The sequence below is a fragment of the Artibeus jamaicensis genome, unplaced genomic scaffold (genome assembly GCF_021234435.1).
Source record: "Artibeus jamaicensis isolate MK-2021 breed Jamaican fruit bat unplaced genomic scaffold, CSHL_Jam_final contig_320, whole genome shotgun sequence".
Taxonomy (NCBI): domain Eukaryota; kingdom Metazoa; phylum Chordata; class Mammalia; order Chiroptera; family Phyllostomidae; genus Artibeus; species Artibeus jamaicensis.
This window is the reverse complement of record NW_026521753.1, coordinates 24,839-45,558: the sequence shown is the minus strand read 5'-3', so window position 1 is coordinate 45,558 and position 20,720 is coordinate 24,839. Positions and strand designations below refer to the sequence as shown.

The 20,720-nt window shown below is 44.9% G+C and overlaps 1 protein-coding gene across 1 annotated transcript; it reads left to right on the top strand.

Moving 5' to 3' along the window:
- Nucleotides 1-5,735: 5,735 nt before the first annotated feature.
- LOC119051665 (cystatin-9-like) lies at nucleotides 5,736-8,833 on the top strand. The gene is made up of 3 exons (XM_053663529.1): nucleotides 5,736-6,027; nucleotides 7,557-7,666; nucleotides 8,536-8,833. Exons 1-3 carry the CDS (start codon nucleotides 5,760-5,762, stop codon nucleotides 8,623-8,625), a joined length of 468 nt encoding a protein of 155 aa, XP_053519504.1. The 5' UTR covers nucleotides 5,736-5,759; the 3' UTR covers nucleotides 8,626-8,833.
- Nucleotides 8,834-20,720: the final 11,887 nt, after the last annotated feature.

The following is a 20,720-nucleotide window of genomic DNA, read 5'->3' as shown; positions in this document are numbered from 1 at the left end:
ATGGCATATTTCACAGACTTAAAACAAACACTTCAAAAATTTATATGGAACCATAAATGACCCTGAATAGCTGCTGTAATTTTGAGAAAGAAGAGCAAAGTAGGAGGGATCACATTACCTGATACCAAACTGTATTACAAGGCCACTCTAATCAAAAGAACCTGGTACTGGCATGAAAACAGGCACATGGACAAATGGAATAGAACAGAAAGCCCAGAAATAAACCCAAGTCTCTACTGTCAATTCATATTTGACAAAGGGGGCAGCAACATAAAGTTGAGTAAAAATAGCCCCTTCAACAAATGGTGTTGGAAGAGCTGGACAGCTACATGCAAATAAATGAAACTCAAGCACCAACTTACACCATACACCAATATAAATTCAAGGTGGATAAAAGATTTAAACATAAGCTATGGCACCATTAAAGTCCTAGAGGGGAACGTAGGTCGGAAAATCTCAGATATTTCACGCAGCTACATTTTTACTTATCTGTCTCCTAGAAAAAAGGGACATAAAGGAAAGAATAAACAAATGGGATATCATCAAAATAAAAAGCTTCTGCACAGCTAAGGAAAAAAGTATTAAAATAAAAAGAGGAACAACCTTATGGGAAAACATATTTGCCCATAATACCTCAGACAAGGGTTTAATCTCAAAAATACATAAAGAACTTAACACAACTCCACTCTAAGACAAGCAACCCAATTAAAAAGTGGACAAAGGATTTGAACAAACACTTCTCCAAGGAGGACATACAGAGGATCCAGAGTCACATGAAAAGATGCTCAATATTGCTAGCTATCAGAGAGATGCAAATTAAAACCACAATGAGGTACCGCTTCACACTGGTGACAATTGACATCATAAACAAATCAACAAACAAGTGTTGGAAAGGTTGTGGAGAAAAGGGAACCCTAGTGCACTGTTGTTGGGATTGCATACTGGTACAACCACTATGGAAAACAGTATGGAATTTTTTCCAAAAGCTAAAAATGTATCTGCCTTTTGGCCCAGCAATTCCACTGCTAGGATTATATCCTAAAAACACTGAAACACCAACCAAAGAACCTGTGCACCCAGTTGTTCATAGCAGCACAATTTACAATAGCCAAGTGCTGGAAGCAACCTAAGTGCCTATCAGTAGATCAATGGATCCAAAAACTATGCTACATTTACACAATGGAATTCTATGCAGCAGAAAGAAAGAAGGAGCTCCTACCCTTTGCCACAGCATGGATGGAACTGGAACGCATTATGCTAATTGAAATAAGCCAGGACGTGAAAGACAAATGCCATATGATCTCACCTTTAACAGGAATCTAATCAACAAAACAAACAAACAAGGAAAATATAACCAAAGACACTGAAATTGAGAACAGGCTGGCTGTGACCAAATGAGAGAAGGGAGGGAATGTCAGGGGAAAAGGGGAAGGGTTTGCAGAAACAAGTATAAAGAGCACCCGGACAAAAACAAGGGGGGAGTGGAAATGGGAGTGAGGTGGGGAGGGTTGGGGGGGCTGTGATGGTGTTAAAAGACAGAAAACTGTACTTGAGCAACAATTTAAATAAATACATAAATAAATAGATAGATGGATAGATAGATAGATGATGATGATGATGATGATAGATAGATAGATAGATAGATAGATAGATAGATAGATAGATAGATAAATGATAGACTTAAAAAACACATACACAAATGGTATTAGTTGTATTATGGTCATAGAATGTGATTTTTCTTGTTTTCCAAGTTTTCTATAATGTTTTTAATATATTTTATTGATTATGCCATTACAGTTGTCCCATTTCCCCCTCTTCATCCCCCTTCACTCTGCACACCCTTCCCCTACCATTCCCCCCTTTAGTTTATGTCCATGTGTCACAAGATCTTTAAATTCTATATTTCCCATACTATTCTTGCCCTCCCCCCAGTGTATTTTCTACCTACCGTCTATGCAACTTATTCTCTGTGCCTTTACCCCCTTCTCCTCCTCCCACTCCCCTGTTGCTAACCTTCCATGTGGTCTCCATTTCTATGGTTCTGCTCCTGATCTAGCTGTCCTCTTAGTTTGCTTTTGTTTTAGGTATGGTTGTTAATAACTGTGAGCTTGCTGTCCTTTCACTGTTTATATTTTTTATCTTCCTTTTCTTAGATAAGTCCCTTTAACATTTCATATAATAAGGGCTTGGTGATGATGACCTCCTTGAATTTGACCTTATCTGAGAAGCACTTTATCTGCCCTTCCATTCTAAATGAAAACTTTGCTGGATAGAGCAATCTTGGATGGAGGTCCTTGGATTTCATGACTTGGAATACTTCTTTCCAGCCCCTTCTTGCCTGCAAGGTCTCTTTTGAGAAATCTGCTGACAGTCTGATGGGAACTCCTTTGTAGGTGACTGTCCCCTTATCTCTTGCTGCTTCTAGGATTCTCTCCTTCATTTTAATCTTGGCTAATGTAATGATGATGTGCCTTGGTGTGTTCCTTCTTGGGTCCAACTTCTTTGGGACTCTCTGAGCTTCCTGGATTTCCTGGAAGTCTACTTTCTTTGCCAGATTTTGGAAATTCTCCTTTATTCTTTGTCAAATAAGCTTTTCACTTGTTGCTCTTCCTCTTCCCCTTCTGATACCCCTATAATTTGGATGTTGGAACGTTTAAAGATGTCCTGGAGGGTCCTAAGCCTGTCCTCATTTTTTTGAATTCTTGTTTCTTCATTCTTTTCTGCTTGGTCATTTTTTTCTTCCTTCCTGTCCACTCCCTTTTTTATCACTGTTGGTTCCCTGTGCATTTTGCTTCACTTCACTTAGTGTGGCCTTCATTTTTTTTTTTTACCTAATTTGCAACTAAAATCAACCAGTTCTGTGAGCATCCTGATCACCAGTGTTTTTGAACTGTGCATCTGATAGCTTGGCTGTCTCTTTGTCGCTGAGAAGTATTGGCTCTGGGGCTTTGAGCTGTTCTTCTTGAGCCATAATGTTTTGGTCAAGTTGCTCTTGTTATGTATGAGGGACAGAGCCTTAGGTGTTCACCAGGGTGGGGCAACCCAGTTGCTGGTTTGTGATGCTGTATGTGGGGGTGGGGTCAGAGAGAGGCAATGGCATTTGTTCTGCTCTCTCTGGGATTTCAGTCTCCTGTGCTGCTTCCTGAGAGCAAACCAGGCCTCCCTGGTGCTGGCTCCCGTGTGTGTGGGCCTGTGGACCCTCCAGGACCCTTTGGGTCTCTCCAACAAACTCTCTGTGAGCCTAGGAGCCTCTCCTGGCACTTCGACCCTGAAAGTTTTTCCAATTGGTGCTTTTAGGCTTTGATTCCCACTGCTGGGGCCCTAGCCTGCGCAGTCTGTCTCACTGCTTGTTCCTTTTCCTGGTTTATCTGTGTGTGGATGTGTGACCTCAGTCAGCCAGCTGCCTTGCACCCTCACTGGGTCTGCCTGTTGCCACCCCATGTCTGGGGATCTGCCAACCGCCCCCATGCTCTTGGGTTGGTCAGGCTGCTTTATCCTGCCTGACCCCGCCCAGCCACTGACTCCGCCCCTCTCACCCATCTGGCAGAATGGTTCATTGTTGTGGGACTTTCATACAGTTCAGTGTTCTCTGTGTTTTGGTTTCGTTTTTGTTACTAAAACTTTGTTGTCTTTAAACTTGGCTGTGCGAGGAGGTACAGTGTTTCCACCTACGCCTCCATCTTCGCTGGAAGTCTATAATGTTTTAATTTACAAAATGCCCTTTATTGTATAAAAAGCAGAATGTGTACAATAAAGCAAATCTTGAGAAAAAATGAAATCCTGCAGTATTTGTCTTGTGTCTGACTTATGTCATTTATGGTCTATCTACATGAGGGCAAATTTTCTTCTTTTTTTAGGTTTTAATAATTTTGCATAAGATGCAACTTGTTTGGTAGAGTTCTGTTGCACATCTTGCTGTTTCTTAAATGTGATCATATCTAGTTTCTTGTCCATGGCAAATAACACATTCCAAGTTGATGTTGTCCTGCCATTGTCTGGTGGGAGGCAATGGAACTGTGAACCTAGCACCTTGTCTCAAAAGGAAATCACAAAGATGCATGGAGGATAGACAGGTGCATTGGCCTGGTCGGGAACTGGAAAACCAGGTCTTTGGGGAGACCATTAGCTAAGAGCATGCAGTGGGCTTTCCTGAATGTGGTCATCCCAAGGATGGAAAGGATGGGACATATATAACATCTCCCTTTCCTGGAAATGGACATCAGCTCTGCAGACCTCTATGAGGCAGATAGGCTGTCAGGTTGAAAGTAGCCTTTTCCCCTTCCACAAGCACCTTCTGGTCGCTGATGTCTGGAGCCTGGAAACTCTTTTTCTTTATGAGCAGGCATGGAGTTTTTACCCCTTCCCTGATCCAGTGTGGCTCCAGAAACCCTTCTCAAGACCCACCCCTATGCTCTTTCAGTTGATTTCTCCATGGGATTGGTTGCATCTAAGCCAAGGAACTCACTGTATCTGTGCTATTCAAAGTGTAATCCAGAGACTAAGAACATCACCATCCCCTGGTTTTAGGTTAAGAAGCAAACTCTTTAGGACTGTCCAGACATGCTGGGTTAGAATCCTTGGGTAGGAGCAAACTCAGGGACTTGGATATCCACAGGCTTTCAGGAGATTATGGTCCCCTTTGAACTTCAGGAGTAGCTGTACGCAGATGCTGGAGGCCTATTTCATGGTGCAGAGCTGAAGCTTGTTTGCAAAAAGTGTCATCCCAGAGCTGCATCTTAGTCGACCCAGAGTTGTATTTGCTGTGAATGTTTCTTTTCTAGAAACTGTACATAGAAAATTGTGCCTGATGAGCTGTGATGAAAGTGGCCACAAAAGGACACCAAAGGTCACCTAATGGACACAGCTATGGGATCCCTGGAGCTCATTTGTTTCACTCTCCCTCCTTTTCTGTTTCTTTCACTCCACTCCACCTCCTCTAGAAATAAATTTCTACAAAGAAAAATATAAGCGCAGTCTATGCCAGTGGCCAGCCATCTTTGAAAAGAAGAGATTTCTGTAAACATCTTTGAAAAGAAGAGATTTACTTATCTAGTCTCACCTCAGGCTTACCTCATAGAAGCATATCCATAAGCTGAGAAGTTGTGCAAAGAGTGATGCAGTGAGCTCAGCTTGATCCTCCACCATCCCTAGTGAGGCCACAGCCCCAGGAGCCAAGGAGTGAACTCTGTTTCAGAAGCAAAAGAAGGTCGGTGGAGGAGTGGGACAGTATAACACTGAGGCCTGTAAAAATCTCAAGCACCTCCTGCACATTTCTAACAAACACACATTCATCACTGGGTAGATACCTTCATAATCTGAAAAGCTAGCTTTTGGCAGCCCTTTTTTTTTTTTTTTTGCTCTGCCCTTCTTGTCTTGCTGACCACCACTCTACTGCTGTATCTTGGGACTTCCATTTGTACCTCTTGCACTTGTGTCATTATTTGAGAATCTGATTCTGGGTCAAACACGCAGTCTTTTCTACCCTCTGAGACACTGAGGCAGTGCTGTGGCTGAAATTTAGCTAGAGAGGATCCTTCTTCCTATTGCTGGTTCTTCCCAACCCAACCTGCCTTGGCTTCATTCCTCTGTTCTGGACATGAGACTATTTTAGCCACGTTGCATGGAGGAGGCAGAGTCATATGTGGGAAGGGACAGGGTGTAATAGCAGAGAGGAGGCCCACAGGAAGAATATGTTCTGCAACAAATAAGTTGGACCACTGCCCAGGTAAGTTCCATTGGGAGTTTGAGCTGGAAAGACTATGGGTGGCTGTTTGCCTGTAGCCCTGCTGTGCTTGCAATGGAAGTGGGCTCTTCCCTGGGCCATGCTCTTGCTTCTGGTAAGTTCCCAGCTGCAGGTGACTCACAGCTGGACCTCTCAAGATGAAATGAAGAATGATGAAGAAAAAATCATGGAAAGTTATTTCCCTGCCACTGTGGAATATGCCTTACACATATTCAACCAGAAGAGCAAGGACATGAATGCCTACAGGCTGGTGCGCATCTTGAATTCCTGGAAGGAGCAGGTAGGTGACCACATCTTTCTGCCCTGCTGGCCTACACTTATATTAAGTGAAGGTAAAGGACAGGAGACATATCATAGGATCTTGTATACCATTTAAAGTACATAAAAATACAACCAATTCAGTTTCAGATTTTATAAAAGTCTTTACATGGAAATTTAAAAATTAGATTAATGTCTACTGACACACATGCATTTTTCAGTCTTAATGACATTGATTAGTGAAGAATCACCTCAAATTAGCCAATGAGGGGATAAAGGGGATAAAGATATCCTGTAAAAAAAAAAAAAGAGACACACACAGAATATGCTGGAAAAGGGAGGTTGAAGAAATATTTTAATAAAATAAGATTATTAGATAGATAGACACAGGGAGAGGGGGGAAGAGGAGGAAGAGCAGGGCTGAGCATCAGAAGCAGTGAGTGCTCCCCCTCAACCAGTGTGGGGTCAGGACCTCTCCTGTGACTTTCATGATCTCTGTGTTCTCTGCTGTGGTATTAAACTATGTAGATTGATGTTATTTTACACTCTTCCCCAGATGATGGCTTTTAATCCTAAAAGGTACTCCTTGCCATGGAATCTCTTCAGACCACAACCAGTAGTACCATTTTCATCTGGTCTACAGACATGAGCAATGAAAACACTCTCATGATGAGCACTTCTGGTTGTGTGACTCTGTGTGCATGTGTGTGTGTGTGCAGAGTCGGGAGCATTACTCTCTTACCCTCTGGGTCTCTGCACCAAGAGCCTACATCAAGGGCAGAGAGTCTCACCCTCTGCTGAGTTTAAGCCTCTGTGGACACTGGTGTGCAACATCCCCGCTGGTTCAGGTACCCTAAATTCTTTCAGGCTGGACCTCTGGTTGGGTTTTGGGTTTTCTATATCTGGAGTCACAGACTGAGTTTGGGTGATGGGAATAATGGATGGGATGCAATGGGAAGATATGGGATAGAATGAGTAGAACAGAGTGGAGAAGAGTACAGAACATTTCACAGCATAGTAGGTAATAGAGGTTGTTTCTTGAAGCCATCATCTCAATTATGTGTGTATGTGTGTGTTTCACTAGCATTGTGTAGCATTTTTTTTCTGACATTGGATAGGTGAAAAAGTGCTACTATGAGGTTGTACATGAGTCTCCCACTCTGAGATGGAGATCATCAAGCAAAGTCTTGCAAAGCCAACACCCAACCTAGCACTTGTCACTTGTCCCTGTGAGTGCTGTAGAAGCTAGAAGCATGCTGAAAGGGAAGGTGGAGTCTCACCATGGCATTGGGAAATGTGAGGCTACAGTGTATGATATTAATAGTGTGTGATCAGTCTGCTTCTACCCCAGGGCCTCCACTGAGACCATGTGCCCCTTCACCTAGAACGTCCCCAGCATGTATTTATTTCAAAAGAGCTGATCCAGACCCAGAAGGAAGCCCAAAATAGGGTACTGTTTGGGCTTGCCTCCACACTCCATGTGTCTACACAAGCAACTACTTAATGGGACCATGAGGGATGTTTCCACTTTAATATCTATATGCACCACAGGTAGAGACAATGATGGCTTTCTCCATGGAGTTGGAGCTTCGCAGAACCAGGTGTGGGAAACTTGATGATGACATTGACAATTGCCCCTTTCAAGAAAGCCCGGAGCTTAACAATGTAAGATACACGTGTGCCTCTTTCAGGTTCCACAGCTGTGGACTTGCGTAGGAATGTAGTGGCGGGGAGCAGGGGACACACCATTCTTAGGGACACAGAAGGATGAGAGAGCTGTTGGCCATACTAGAGCCACCACTTGTGATAAAGACAGAGCCCAGCCTGGCAGGCAAGGGTCCACTTGTAGCCCCCTGGGAAGTCTGAGATCCTGAATGTCCACTCACCCAGTTCGGCTGTCTGAACTTCAGGCCCATACTGGTGACATATTGCTCCTGCCCCTAGGGGCCAGGTCTCCTGGTTCTGGCCACAGAATGTACTGTTCCTGCTCTTTATCCACTTTCCTTTGCTGCCTTCAGGAGGAGGAACACCTTTGACTGAGTGGTCAGGTCTCAGGTCCTCCTGGCACTAAGCAGAGCCTGCTGGGGGGTTGGCTGAGTGGAGCTCACTGCCCTGTATTCCATGCTCTGTTCTGGGCCCCGATGAGCTGTGGTTTCTGCTTGAGAGATAGGGAGAAGTGAATCCCTGCTCTAAGAAAAGCCCCCTAGGATCAGTTCTCCTTGATATAAGGACTACTGTGAGGAAACACATGTTACTGCACCAGGGGGATGGTTCACAGTGGAAAAGCCTGGGGTTTCCATGGGGGCCATAGGCCTGGGGAGAGCAGAGTGACATAGGAGACCCTGAGGTCAAGAGAGAGTCAGATCAGCTATATCCAAGACCAAGGCAGGGCTATACCTGTGGGCCAGAGCCGGCAACCCTCAGGTGCTCACCTTGCAAATGCAAGTTTGGGATGGATGCTATCTTTAGCACTAGAGCCACAAGATTCCCAAGACTTCTTCACTCATACTTTACTCCTGTGCTTATTCCTTCAGACCTTCACCTGCTTCTTCACTATCAGCACCGAACCCTGGAGAACTATGTTCCAACTCCTAAACAAGACCTGCCTGGAGGGGTTCCACTAAGTGATATCACACCTCAGCACAGCCTCTGTACCCTACTTGGACAACCAGCAGTTCCCTGTAATTGGCCCTTTATTGGCTGAGCTGCTCTGAACTCTGTTCTCTGCCTTGAAAATATCTAAGGTCTCTTGCACCCAAGCATTGTGGAAATTCCTCATTGCCCATTATTTAATGTAGAATAGATCATTAAACATCAGCATTTCGAACTCTATGTAGCATCATTCCTGACTGAGGGGGGTGGGCAGTTGGTAAACTCATCCTGGCATGGAAGCCTGCTTGTGACCTTCTAAACTAGATGCTGGTGGCACAGCTAAGGTGCCTCTGAGATATGAGTTCAGGGCTCATGAGGGATAATATGCGGTCTCACAGATGCAATGGCCATGACTGAGATACCGAACATTTGTCTGAAGGATGGATGCAGACAGGGCCTCAGGCCCCTCAGAATATGTGTAGCCTCTGTTCTGGATGACTCCCTCACACACATTCCCTGGGGAATGACAGCTAGGACAATGTAGGAGGGGATTCTAGTCTCTACTCAAAGAGCAGGCAAGGCCACCTCCACCACCACCACCACTGGCATCTCCTAGAATCTTTAAATGTACATTCTCAGGGTTTGTACCTTGGACAAAGAGACTAAAATTTCAAATTCTCAGAGAACCCATGGACAATTGAAGATTGAGAGGCTCTGATATTGAGATTCTGCCTGGATAGCCTAGAAAAAGATTTGGCAAATTATTCTATAAAGAAGAAAACAGTAGCTCTTTGGCTTTTGTGGACCATTTGGTTTTCTTCTCAACTCTCTAATGTTGCCTTGTATCTGGAAGGCACCATAGACAATGTGAACACATACAGGGGTGGTCTTATCCCAATGAGACTTTATTTGTATAGAGAGGCAAGTGGTGGAATTTGTCCTTGGGCAGTATTCCCCACCTATACTAGGTGCCCCTGCTGCCCCCTGCAGCTGGATAATCCAGTATTAGCACACTCCCAGCCTCATAGAAGGATCCTCATTTCCCCCAGCTCTGCTCAGGGCCTCTGTTTGCCCCTGGAGCTCCATCAACAAAAGCAGGGACCACCAGCAGGGGGGAGAGTTAGACTGACTTGCAGACAGCAATCCATCCATGAGGAAGAGCTGTAGAGGAAGGGCCCAGAGCCCAGTCCCTTGAAGGCAAGTAAGAGATGAGTTGTTCTCATGTTGTCAGACGGTCCTCACACACCCCAGTAGGACAAAACTCATGGCTGCTGTGGTAAACCATCTAACAATCATGCTGACATTCTTTCTTCTCTGCCTTTCTTTCCCATCATATTATCTGTGATCTTCTAAAAAAAGAATCTCCTAAATAGAGTACCTGTATCCAGTAGTCTGTTTCGTGATCTGCCCATGGGAACCAGAAGAGTTGTGGTGTCAGACGTCTTCTTGGATGACCCCTGCAAATCTGGATGGGCTTCCCAAGAACGTGTGACTCCAAGGGGAGAGCTGTGCTGCTGGCACCCTGTTACTGGCAGAGCATCAGTCAGCATGGGCACAGCTGTGCTCTCCTCCCACAGCCCTGTCTGCCTGCTTCTAGACTTGAGTGGATTTTTGTGGAAGACCTTCCTACTGCTGCCACCCTGGTCTTTCCCAATATGTGGCTCATTCAGAAGAATAAAGACTATAGGTTGCCTTTATCCACCATTATCCCGATGCATGTTTTCCAAGGAATCTTCTCACTCATTTCACTCGGGTGCCATTTTGAGCAAGTTCTAGGAGAAGGTGTCCTTATAGGTCCAGCTCAATGGAGAGTGGACCTTGGCCCAAACCCTTTGTGAGCTCACCCCACCATCTGGGGCTGGGGGGAGAGCTCACGAGATATCAAGGCATGGCCCCTGACAGGGACTCAATGATTCCAGCCTTGTTTAGACCACACGTGTATATGGGGGTGGTGGTTGTCAGTGGTTCTACCCTCTCACCCTAGGAATCTACAGAAAGAAATTTGTTCTGATCTTTACTGTGTCCCTAGGCCCCTGAGAGTAAGGGCATGTGCCAGGTGATCGGGTTTACAGATAACAGAGGTAGGGACCTGGTACAGTATTGAGAGACCAGTTCTTATTGGAATATGCTCCTCCCTGCCCTGCTCTCTTCTGGCTGGGCACCTGTCTTCCTTGAAGGTCTATGCGTTGCAAGCGAGCTTGGGGAAGGTTTAGGAGAGGCTGTCTAGTGCTATCTGCTTTGATGAGTGGATTTCATAAGAAGGGCCAAGATAGCAGGAACCTTAGGGACTATGGTCAGTCAATGAGGGTGGCCATGATGGAAGTCCTGTTCGGGCCCATGACACTCCATGTATGTGTGCATACCCTCTCTTACTGTTAGATCATAAAAACAAGAGAAAGGCCCCAGGACTGAAAATCTACTTCTGTAAGGGCAGGGAAAGATGGAAGAAAGAGGCTGGCCATTTCAGTCTGGAAATTAATAGAGTTTATTAAAGGAGACTTTGCATATGAGGTAAATGTGAGGTGGCTACAAGATGAAATGGATCTACACACCCCTTAGCTGGCACCAGATAAGTATATAGAACAAGACAGGATAGTCACTCCTACTGGTTAGTGGCTTATCCCATGTATAAGTAAATGTATTACATGCTTTACTGAAACAAGAAAACTACCTGTTCCAAAAAACAGCACATTGCAGGAGTCAGAGGAGGGCTATTGGTCTATGTCAGGATGAGGATCCATTAAAAGCAATTTCTAAAGGGTTTGTTGGAGAAATCTCCATTTTGGCCCAGGGCCAGCTCATGAGTCAGAGGGGGATGACATATGTCTCATAGTAATCTTTCTTCCATACTTCCCAGGGCTGCAGGACAGAAGGAGTGAATACTGGTGGGATTCTGAGCCCACAGAAGGTGAAGAGAGGGAGCCATGTTTCAGACTGGCTGCTGACAGCACAGTCTCCACTCTCTGGTTGACTATTTCTGAACTGGGCACTGGGTGACCTACACCATTTCCTAGAGTGAGATCTCTGGCTCCCTTGGAGAAAAGAAGCGAGCTGACTGTGAGGAAGTTACCTGAGTTCTTCAGGGAGTCAGTGAGAACTGGCATAGTGCCCTGGTCTTAGAAACCAGAGGGCCAGCCAGCTCTGCCACTTGCCCAGCCTGCAGTCTTTGCCCTATCCTGAGGCCTCTACACCCCAGTTGGAGTGCACCCCAGTTGGAATTCCTCCAATGGAGGTCACATTGTCTGTGCCTTTCCCCAAAGGTTTACTGCTTGGGACAAAGTTCAGAGTTAAAAATAAAAGTACTGCATTAACTGGAAGGTTCTCTTCTTAGATGAGGGTTATTCTGCATGACTTGCTCCTATACTTACATCTATTCTGAATCTATTTGAAAATTGAATATTGGTCATTTCTTGGCCACAGCAATGAGGAAAATAGTTAAGATGATACTTGGTATTGCCAATGAAATGACAGCAAAGTGTACATTCCAGGAGTAATGTTTACCACAGTGATAATCAAAAGACCCTGAGTTGTTGTGAGGACTGAAAACACAGAGAGAGTACAGGAGCACAGCTCTCTTCCTAAGGTGGGCTCCAGCTAGAGGGTGACTTGGAGCCCTAGGCACAGACACAACTCTCAGAACTGAGGGACTTGGTCCCTGTTTTGTCCAGCCTGCACACCTGAGTCAAGCAGATGCTCCCTTTTCATCACTAGGAACACTTGGTACCCACCTGCAACACACAGTGTGTGGTCAACCTAATCACATGTGGAAACAACTGTCTTTCTCACTCATAGAAACATGGAGCATCCCAGTCAGGGTTTCTCACATATTAAGACAAAGCAGGTTAAATTTTCTTTACAAGTTGTCATAACTAGGTATGTGATGCGGACTCTGTCCATCAGGGTCCGTATGTTGTGATGGAACAAACAAATTCACACGGACTACAGAAGTCCTATGGAGAAAAAGGCATGGCACAGTCAGTCTCTTAGAGAGAGAGCACCTCAACCGTTGCTTGGACAGGATTTTATTACTTTCTAATAGCATACATCAAAGAAGGTTTCCATTCATTATGCTCAGGTTTGCTTTAGGTGATTACTTTTTACAGATAACAAAGGAATGGATGTTACTCATTACTTCTTACAGATTAACAAGAAAAAAAAAGTTGCGAATGCAAGGGAACAATAAGAGTGATTGGTCTGGTTACACTCTATCCTTGGGAGAATTAGCACAGACTTCAGGAAGTTACTTTAAGATATGCAAGAAACATTTTCTGCTACAACTCAGGGTGAGGGAGTTTTAGCAAGCACAATCCTCAAAGCAGCCTAGATATAATGCAGGCCTGGTTTCCCCACAGCAAAGCTGATCCATGGGTTTGGCTTCCTGTGTGCAGACTTGCGCCTGTCAGTTTTCCAATATGGCTGGGCTGTATTTGACATTGCCAGGTGGATCACTTTCGTATAGGCATAGAAATCTATAGGTCACATTTAAAGCCTCTTATTGTGGGCCAAATCTTTTTCATATCTTTCTAGTCAAATGACAATTAAAGGAAGGTTCCTAGAGAAAAATGAACGTGATTGGTTTGAGTACTGAAGCATTTTTCCAAAAGAGTTGCAAGTTATTAGGTGATAAAAGAAATAAACCTACAAAAATCTCTAATACCCTTATAAACTTGCATTCAAACAACAAATAGACTTGGAATAGTTAATATAATAATTAGTGCTCTTACAGGGAAACTGGTAATTTCACGATCATGGTGAGAGTGTCTTACACTTACTCCAGAGCTGATCTCAAAAAAGGATAAATATTATAAAGAATATAGCTGAGTTGAAAGATGCAGTTAACTAGTCTAATTTAGCAACAATTCTTAGGAGAATAGAAAATTGGCAGCAATGACAAAGCCATAAGAGGGATATCCAAAGGACTGGCAGTTCACCCAAGCCCAAACCAGGAAACAAAGCATGACAAATAGGAGCAGCAAATTAAGAAAGCAAAAATGTAGTTCAATTTTATAAACTGACAAAATGGAGATATTAGGACTTTTTTTAACACTATTGAACCCATAGGATGCTTATAAGAGACACATCTACCACAAACTAATACTGACACGTTGAGAATTTGTTGATAGACAAAGATCCACCAAATAATCTTCTAATTAAAGAAAGCTGAAAAGAAATATTAATTTTGAGCATAATAAAATTTAGGCAAAGGGCATTAGATGGGGCTTAATAATTACCTTCTAGAAAGCCAATTTGAAGATACTAAAAAAAGTGAATAAAATGGCACATAATCCAAATGCTATGGTAATGACAATATCACAAATAGAGTGCAAAGACTGAAAAATCTCTGTGAGAAGCTGACAGATCCTGTAGAAAATAAAAATTAAGGAACGAGGTGAGGTAAATAAAATAATGAAGCCATTTTGTTTCTTAAGTAACTGCAGACGAAGCTTTGGCTCTGCTCCAGGAGATGGTGAAATCAACAGGGGAAGAGGGAAAGGAGAGAGCATAGAAGCCCAGGACTGCACCCAGCAGGATGGCTGAGACAGCATGAGGGATAGTCTTCTGGCTGAGGGGTGGGAACATTAGCTGGTTGTGGGCCCTTTGTCCTCCATGTTGGTTTTCCTTGGTAAATGGCACTTGCATAAACTCTTCTCAAATATTCTGTGGGATGTGCCCCCAATTTCCTGGTAGGACCTGGACTGAGACAGACAACCGGACACAGCATGTTCACAGTGGCTCCTGGTCTTCCTCCCTAGTGTCTTCTGTCTCAGCCAGTGCCAACTGCATGATTATGGTCACATAACAAAAACCTTCCCCTCAAATAATCAAAGGGCCATAAAGTAGCCTCGAACATAACTGATACCATTTCTGTTGTTACTTAGTTAATGTTCCTTACTTTCACGATTGGTTGTTCTTTTCTGTAGACCAAAGGAAAGTGATAAAAGTCCACTTTTGCCCCTCTTCATCAGCCTTCGTTTGGATATGCTGGAGCCAGGTCAGCTTGCTGCTGTTCGCTTTATCCAGGACCAGTGCAAGGCTCTTCAGTTTCTCCCTAACAAACTGATTCTCTCCTGTGGACCAATTGGTGTGGATTGTCAGGAAGGAGGGGCAACTTTCAGTGCCTGGAAAGGCAGGCACCTCTGCACACCTGATGACGCTACTGATGGTGGGGACTACGTGGTGCTCTTTGTGCTCCCACCCCCCTCCCAGAGCCATTTTATTCCCTCCCCACTAGGCCCTCCTCTGCTCCACACCATGACCAAGTCATTCAGGAAGCATTTCCACCCATGTTCCGGGATCCTTGGCAGAGACTTGTCATACATACCATTGTCCCTGCCCTCAGTCAGGGCCACTGCCCATAGGCTGGCAGCCTCCTGACTCCTCAGCCACATCCCTGGGGACCCAGCCTGAGCAATAGAAGGATGAGAATCCCAGGGAGCCACAGGAAACAGAGGACAGAGGGGCACGGGGCCATGGGAAATGAACAGAGGACCTATAAGATCTGGGTTGCCACCCTTGGCTGTGGGGTCAGATTCAGGGGTTGCAGGTGGAGGGTGGGTGGAGGAGGGCCTTCTCCCCACAATGTTTTATAATCAGGAAGGCAGTGCCTGGCTTCCTGGTGACCAGTCCCAGTTAATAGCTTTCCTTCCCAGGCATGACCTTATCCCACCAAGGATTTAAAAATTGTCAGTTGTAAGGTCACTTTTATTTCTGAGCTGACACAGCATTTGTTCATTGCAAGTTCAAAGTAGGTCAGGGACAAAACAGACTGCAATGCTCTTGCTTAAAGAGCAGAATGTTCTTGGACTGATTATTTGGAGGGCTTGAGTTTGGCAGCTTTCCTGCTTTCATCTAGACACAGTGGCACAGCTACAGTATGTAAGCTCCCATCCACGTAAACAAGAATGTGACTCTCTGGGCCACTCTCAGGTTGCAAGAGGGTAATGACCTTGTCCCCCGCCCCAACAAGCTCCCCACCTTCGACACTACAGACGGGCCTCTGCAGCTTTCCAACACAGAGGACATACCCCAATATGTGCACATGTGCAGGTGATCAGCTCTTTCTGCTTCCAGAAACTTGTCTGCCTCTCCCTTCCAAGAACTCAGGGCCTACCCCTGGCCCCTCAGTGCACAAGAAAGCTCATTGGAAGCTCCTTGGGCAACCACTCACCCAGCCTCATCTTGCTGGTGGGAAAAGAACAGGACAATGGGACCATGCCCATCGCCAACATGGGGAACTTGACCTGTGGCAAAGCTAGCTTCAACTTGTTGAGGGTTACAGCAGACATCACCCATGGAGGAAGGCCCTGAGCCAGGCTACAGATCAGAGACTTGGTGAAAAGTTATGGGGTTCGAACCCCAACTTTCCCTCTTTACAAAGAAAGAGTTGTGCTGAAATAAGGATAATTTCTGCAGCATATTTCCCAATTGTGCCTACCCTGGTGCAAGACTTAAGGACAGTGCTACAAAAACAATCACTGAATCAGACTATTCTAGCTAAAATTACAAGTCATAAAAGACTATTTACTCCACAGAGACAGCTGAATGCCAGTGAGGTCATGCAACTTTCTCAATCTAGGACAAGAGCCAAGGTTTCCTGACCCCAGGGCTTCCGTCTCAGATGAGTCTTGATGGGCTTAGCAACATCCCTAGCTACTGCTGCCCTTGCATCTCAATGTCTGCTTTGGCTAGTGGGACACAGCTAAAACAGTGCCAAGAGAGAAAAACCATAGCACTAAATGCATACACAAGAAAAGGGGGAAAGGAACAAGGTAATACACAAAACTGTCACCTCAAGAACCTAGAAAAAGAAGAGCAAAATAAGCCCAACATAAGCAAAAGAGAGGAAATAATGAAGGTAAGAGAAAAATCACTGGCATTGAAAATAGAAAAACAGAAGAAAATTAATGAAATTACGAGTTGTTTCTTTGAAAAGATCAATAAAATTGACAAAACTCTAACAAGAGTTAGAGAGAAATGAGAAGACACAACTTACTAACATCAGGAGTGAAACAGGATATCACTACAGACACAATCATGAAAAGGATAATAAGGAAATGCAGTTGACCTTTGAGCAACATGGGGGTTCAGAGACTGGCCCTCTCTTTGCACAGTCAAAAATATGCTTATAACTTTAAAAAATAGTTCATTTATTTATTTTTAGAGGGGAAGGGAAGGAGAAAGAGTGGGAGAGAAATATCAATGTGTGGTTGCCTCTCATGTGTCCCCTGCTGGGAACCTGGCCTGCAACCCAGGCATGTGCCCTGACTAGGAATCGAACAGGCGACCCTTTGCTTCACAGGCCCATGCTCAATCCACTGAGCTGCACCAGCCAGCGCTGCTTATAACTTTTGACTTCACCAAAATTTAACTACTAAGCACCTCCTGTTCACTGGGAGCCTTAACAATAACATACAACTGATCCACGTATGGTATATGCTGTGTGTGTGTGTGTAGAATTCTTATCAATACTGTCAAAGGCTATGGTTTGTGAGTTTTCTCAAACTGGTGACTGAAAAAGTCTGTGCATCACTGGACCCATGTGATTCAAACTCTTGTTGCTCAAGGGTCAACTATACTATAAACACTTTTATTGACACAAATATGACAACTTAGATGATATGAACCAATTCCTCAAAAATAAAAAACTCAAAACTGTTACAACTAAACCAATATGAAATAGATAATTTGCATGACCACATTTAAGTATTATGGAATTGCTCCCACCCTGCAGAGGAATGAGCTAGCTGCAGGCATCTGGGATTTCATTGCAGACATTTTTAAAAAAATTTTTATTTTATTGATTATGCCATTACAGTTGTTCTATTCCCCCCTTCATTCCCCTCCGCCCTGCACCCCCTCACCCCTACCATTCCCCCCTTTTAGTTTATGTCCATGTGTTTCAAGTTCTTTAGATTCTATATTTCCCATACCATTCTTGCTCTCACCCTATCTATTTTCTACCTACCGTCTATGCTACTTGTTCTCTGTACCTTCTCCCCCCTTCTCCTCCCATTCCCCTGTTGCTAACCCTCCATGTGATCTTCATTTCTATGGTTCTGCTCCTGATCTAGATGTCCTTTTAGCTTGCTTTTGTTTTAGATGTGGTTGTTAATAACTGTGTGTTTGCTGTCCTTTCACTGTTCATCTATCTTCTTTTTCTTAGATAAGTCCCTTTAACATTTCATATAATAAGGGCTTGGTGATGATGAACTCCTTGAATTTGACCTTATCTGAGAAGCACTTTATCTGTCCTTCCATTCTAAATGAAAGTTTTGCTGGATAGAGCAATCTTGGTTGTAGGTCTTTGGTTTTCATGACTTGGAATACCTCTTTCCAGTCCCTTCTTGCCTGTAAGGTCTCTTTTGAGAAATCTGCTGACAGTCTGATGGGAACTCCTTTGTAGGTGACTGTCCCCCTAGCTCTTGCTGCTTCTAGGATTCTCTCCTTCATTTTCATCTTGGCTAATGTAATGATGATGTGCCTTGGTGTGTTTCTCCTCGGGTCCAACTTCTTTGGGACTCTCTGAGCTTCTTGGATTTCCTGGAAGTCTATTTCCTTTGCCAGATTGGGGAAATTCTCCTTTATTATTTGTTCAAATAAGTTTTCCACTGGTGCCTGTTCCTTTCCCCCTTCTGGTACCCCTATAATTCTGATGTTGGAGTGTTTAAAGATGTCCTGGAGGTTCCTAAGCCTCTCCTCATTTTTTTTGAATTCTTGTTTCTTCATTCTTTTCTGGTTGGTCATTTTTTTCCTCCTTCTGGTCCACTCCTTTGATTTGAGTCCCAGTTTCCTTTCCATTACTATTGGTTTCCTGTGCATTGCCAATCATTTCAATTAGTTTAGCCTTCATATGTTCCTCTAATTTGTGACTAAAATCCACCAGTTCTGTGAGCATCCTGATCACCAGTGTTTTGAACTGTGCATCCGAAAGTTTTGCAATTTCTTTGTCACTTAGGTTTATGGGCTCTGGGGCTTTGAGATCTTCTTGAGCCATTTTCGGTCTGTTCGTGCCCTTTAAGTATGAGGAGCAGAGCCTTAGGGGTGGGGCAGGGCCTCCAGGGCGGGGTCGCTGGGTTGTGAGGCTGTATGTGGGGGCGGGGTCAGAGCCAGGAAATGGCGGCCAGCCATCTCTGCTGCCTCCCATCTCTGGGACCTGCTCGGTCCCCTCTCACTGCCCACTCCCTCGCCGGTCTATCTGCGCAGGAATGCGCCAGCACAGTCAACCCACTGCCCTTCTCCCTCCACGAATCCGCCAGTCGCTCACTGGGTCGGCCCTTTGCAACCCCACGCCTGGGATCCTCCTGCCTGAGTCTGTCTGACTGAGTTTTCCTGTGCAACCCTGCTCTGCCTGCTGCTGGTTTCGCCCCTCTTACCGGTCAGGCTGAAGAATTCGTTGTTATTGGACTTCCGAAAAGTTCAACTTCCTGTGTTCTGGCTGTGTTTTCTGTTCCTAATATTTTGTTGTCTCTAAACTTGGTTGTGTGAGAAAGCATGGTGTCTCCACCTATGCCTCCATCTTGGCGGAAGTCCTCATTGCAGTCATTCTTGGAAGGCTCTCAATGAGGTCAGGGCACAGTCAAGGGGTCTTAGGGGTACATAGGGAGAGGCTGAGTACAGCGGCATTAAGATGAGGGTCAAATTTACTGTGCACCTGACAGGTGCCATAGCCCAACAGCATCAGCCTGAGAAGATGCACTATCTCCACCCTTCTGATGCACTGTGGCTCTACCCTACCAACCTCACAGGATGTGGGGGCATCTGCTAGCTGTGGCCTGCAGGAGTTTAGGCCTGCATTGCGGTCTTTCTTGGACGGCTCTTGAGGAAGTCTGTGCAGACTCAGAGAGTGTCAGAGGTGCACACACGAAGACTGAATTGTGTGGCTTTGGGGTGAGGTCCAAACCACCATGCCCCACACTTCCTAACTAGTGCCACCAGTCCTGTGCCAAATCTTAATCTGTTTTAACCAGATAAACTCTACTGGCCTCATTCTGCTGACTCCATGAGACCCTGGCCCCTTCTAAAATTCTGTAGGCCACAGGACTGTGATGGCTGACCTTGGTACACCCTGAAACTTTTGATGAGTGGCCTCAGACCCAGCACTCTCAGTGAGTTTGAATCTGTATTAATCTGATGAATCATACTCACCCTACCAGGTGGCTCAGAATCTGCCTCACACAATGTGTGCACTGTCAGAGGTTCCTTCAGTGGCTGAGCCTGAGAGGTAATCGGCAGGTGGAGGTGGATCTTGGGGTGCCTTGGGCCTTTTACAGACCTGTACCAGGCTCATTGTTGGTGGAAGCAGGCCTGGGTATGCAGACTGGATCTGCCCATATGCACCCAGGCCCAGAAGTGGCCACCAACTGTGGATCACTTTGTAGTTCCAAAAACATAACCCAAGGCCAGTCATAGGCAGCATCTGACACTGAACTGCACCAAAATCCCTCCCAAAAGGCTCCCAAGCCAACATACCTGGTGACTGGCTTCACCACATCATGACATGACCCAGTTAGTTCCACAAGCAGCGCAACAAAAGGGAGGGCTCAGTAGGCACCCAAGCCTGCTGAGGCAAATTCCTCTTCAAGAGGTCAGCACCCACACAGCAGCTCCCACGTGGTGGTCAAAGTCAATCCTCACAGTCAGCCAGCTAAAGAGCCAACTTCATCCAAAGATGAGCCAATAGCAGTTAAGACTATTAAGACTAAACTACAACAGGAGGGCTCACATAACCCACATAAGGGGCATCCTGCACCACCTAGCTTAGGTGACCAGAGAGACTGCACTACCGACACCCATAGGATGCTTCCTACTACATAAGACCACCCTACTAAGACTAAGAGACATAGTAGCAAATCTACCTAATACACAGAAAAAAATACCAAGAGGCGGCCAAAATGGAAAGACAAAGAAACATGACCCAAATGAAAGAAAATAACAAATCCCCAGGAAAAGAATGAAATGAAATGAGGGCAAGCAATCTACAATCTGCCAGATACAGAGCTCTAAACAGTGGTTATAGGAGTTTCACAGGGCTTAGCGAGAACTTCGACAAAGAGATAGCAAGCATGAAAAAAACATGCAAACCAAGAAAGGTTCCAGTAAGAAACATGGAACACACTTTCTGAAATAA

Bases quoted from the DNA above. Each gene is read 5' to 3' on its own strand.
- LOC119051665 (XM_053663529.1), top strand. From the start codon at position 5,760: ATGGGTGGCTGTTTGCCTGTAGCCCTGCTGTGCTTGCAATGGAAGTGG. The intron at 6,028-7,556 runs GTGACCACATCT...CACCACAGGTAG, and splicing joins TTCCTGGAAGGAGCAGGTAG to AGACAATGATGGCTTTCTCC. The intron at 7,667-8,535 runs GTAAGATACACG...TTATTCCTTCAG, and splicing joins AAAGCCCGGAGCTTAACAAT to ACCTTCACCTGCTTCTTCAC.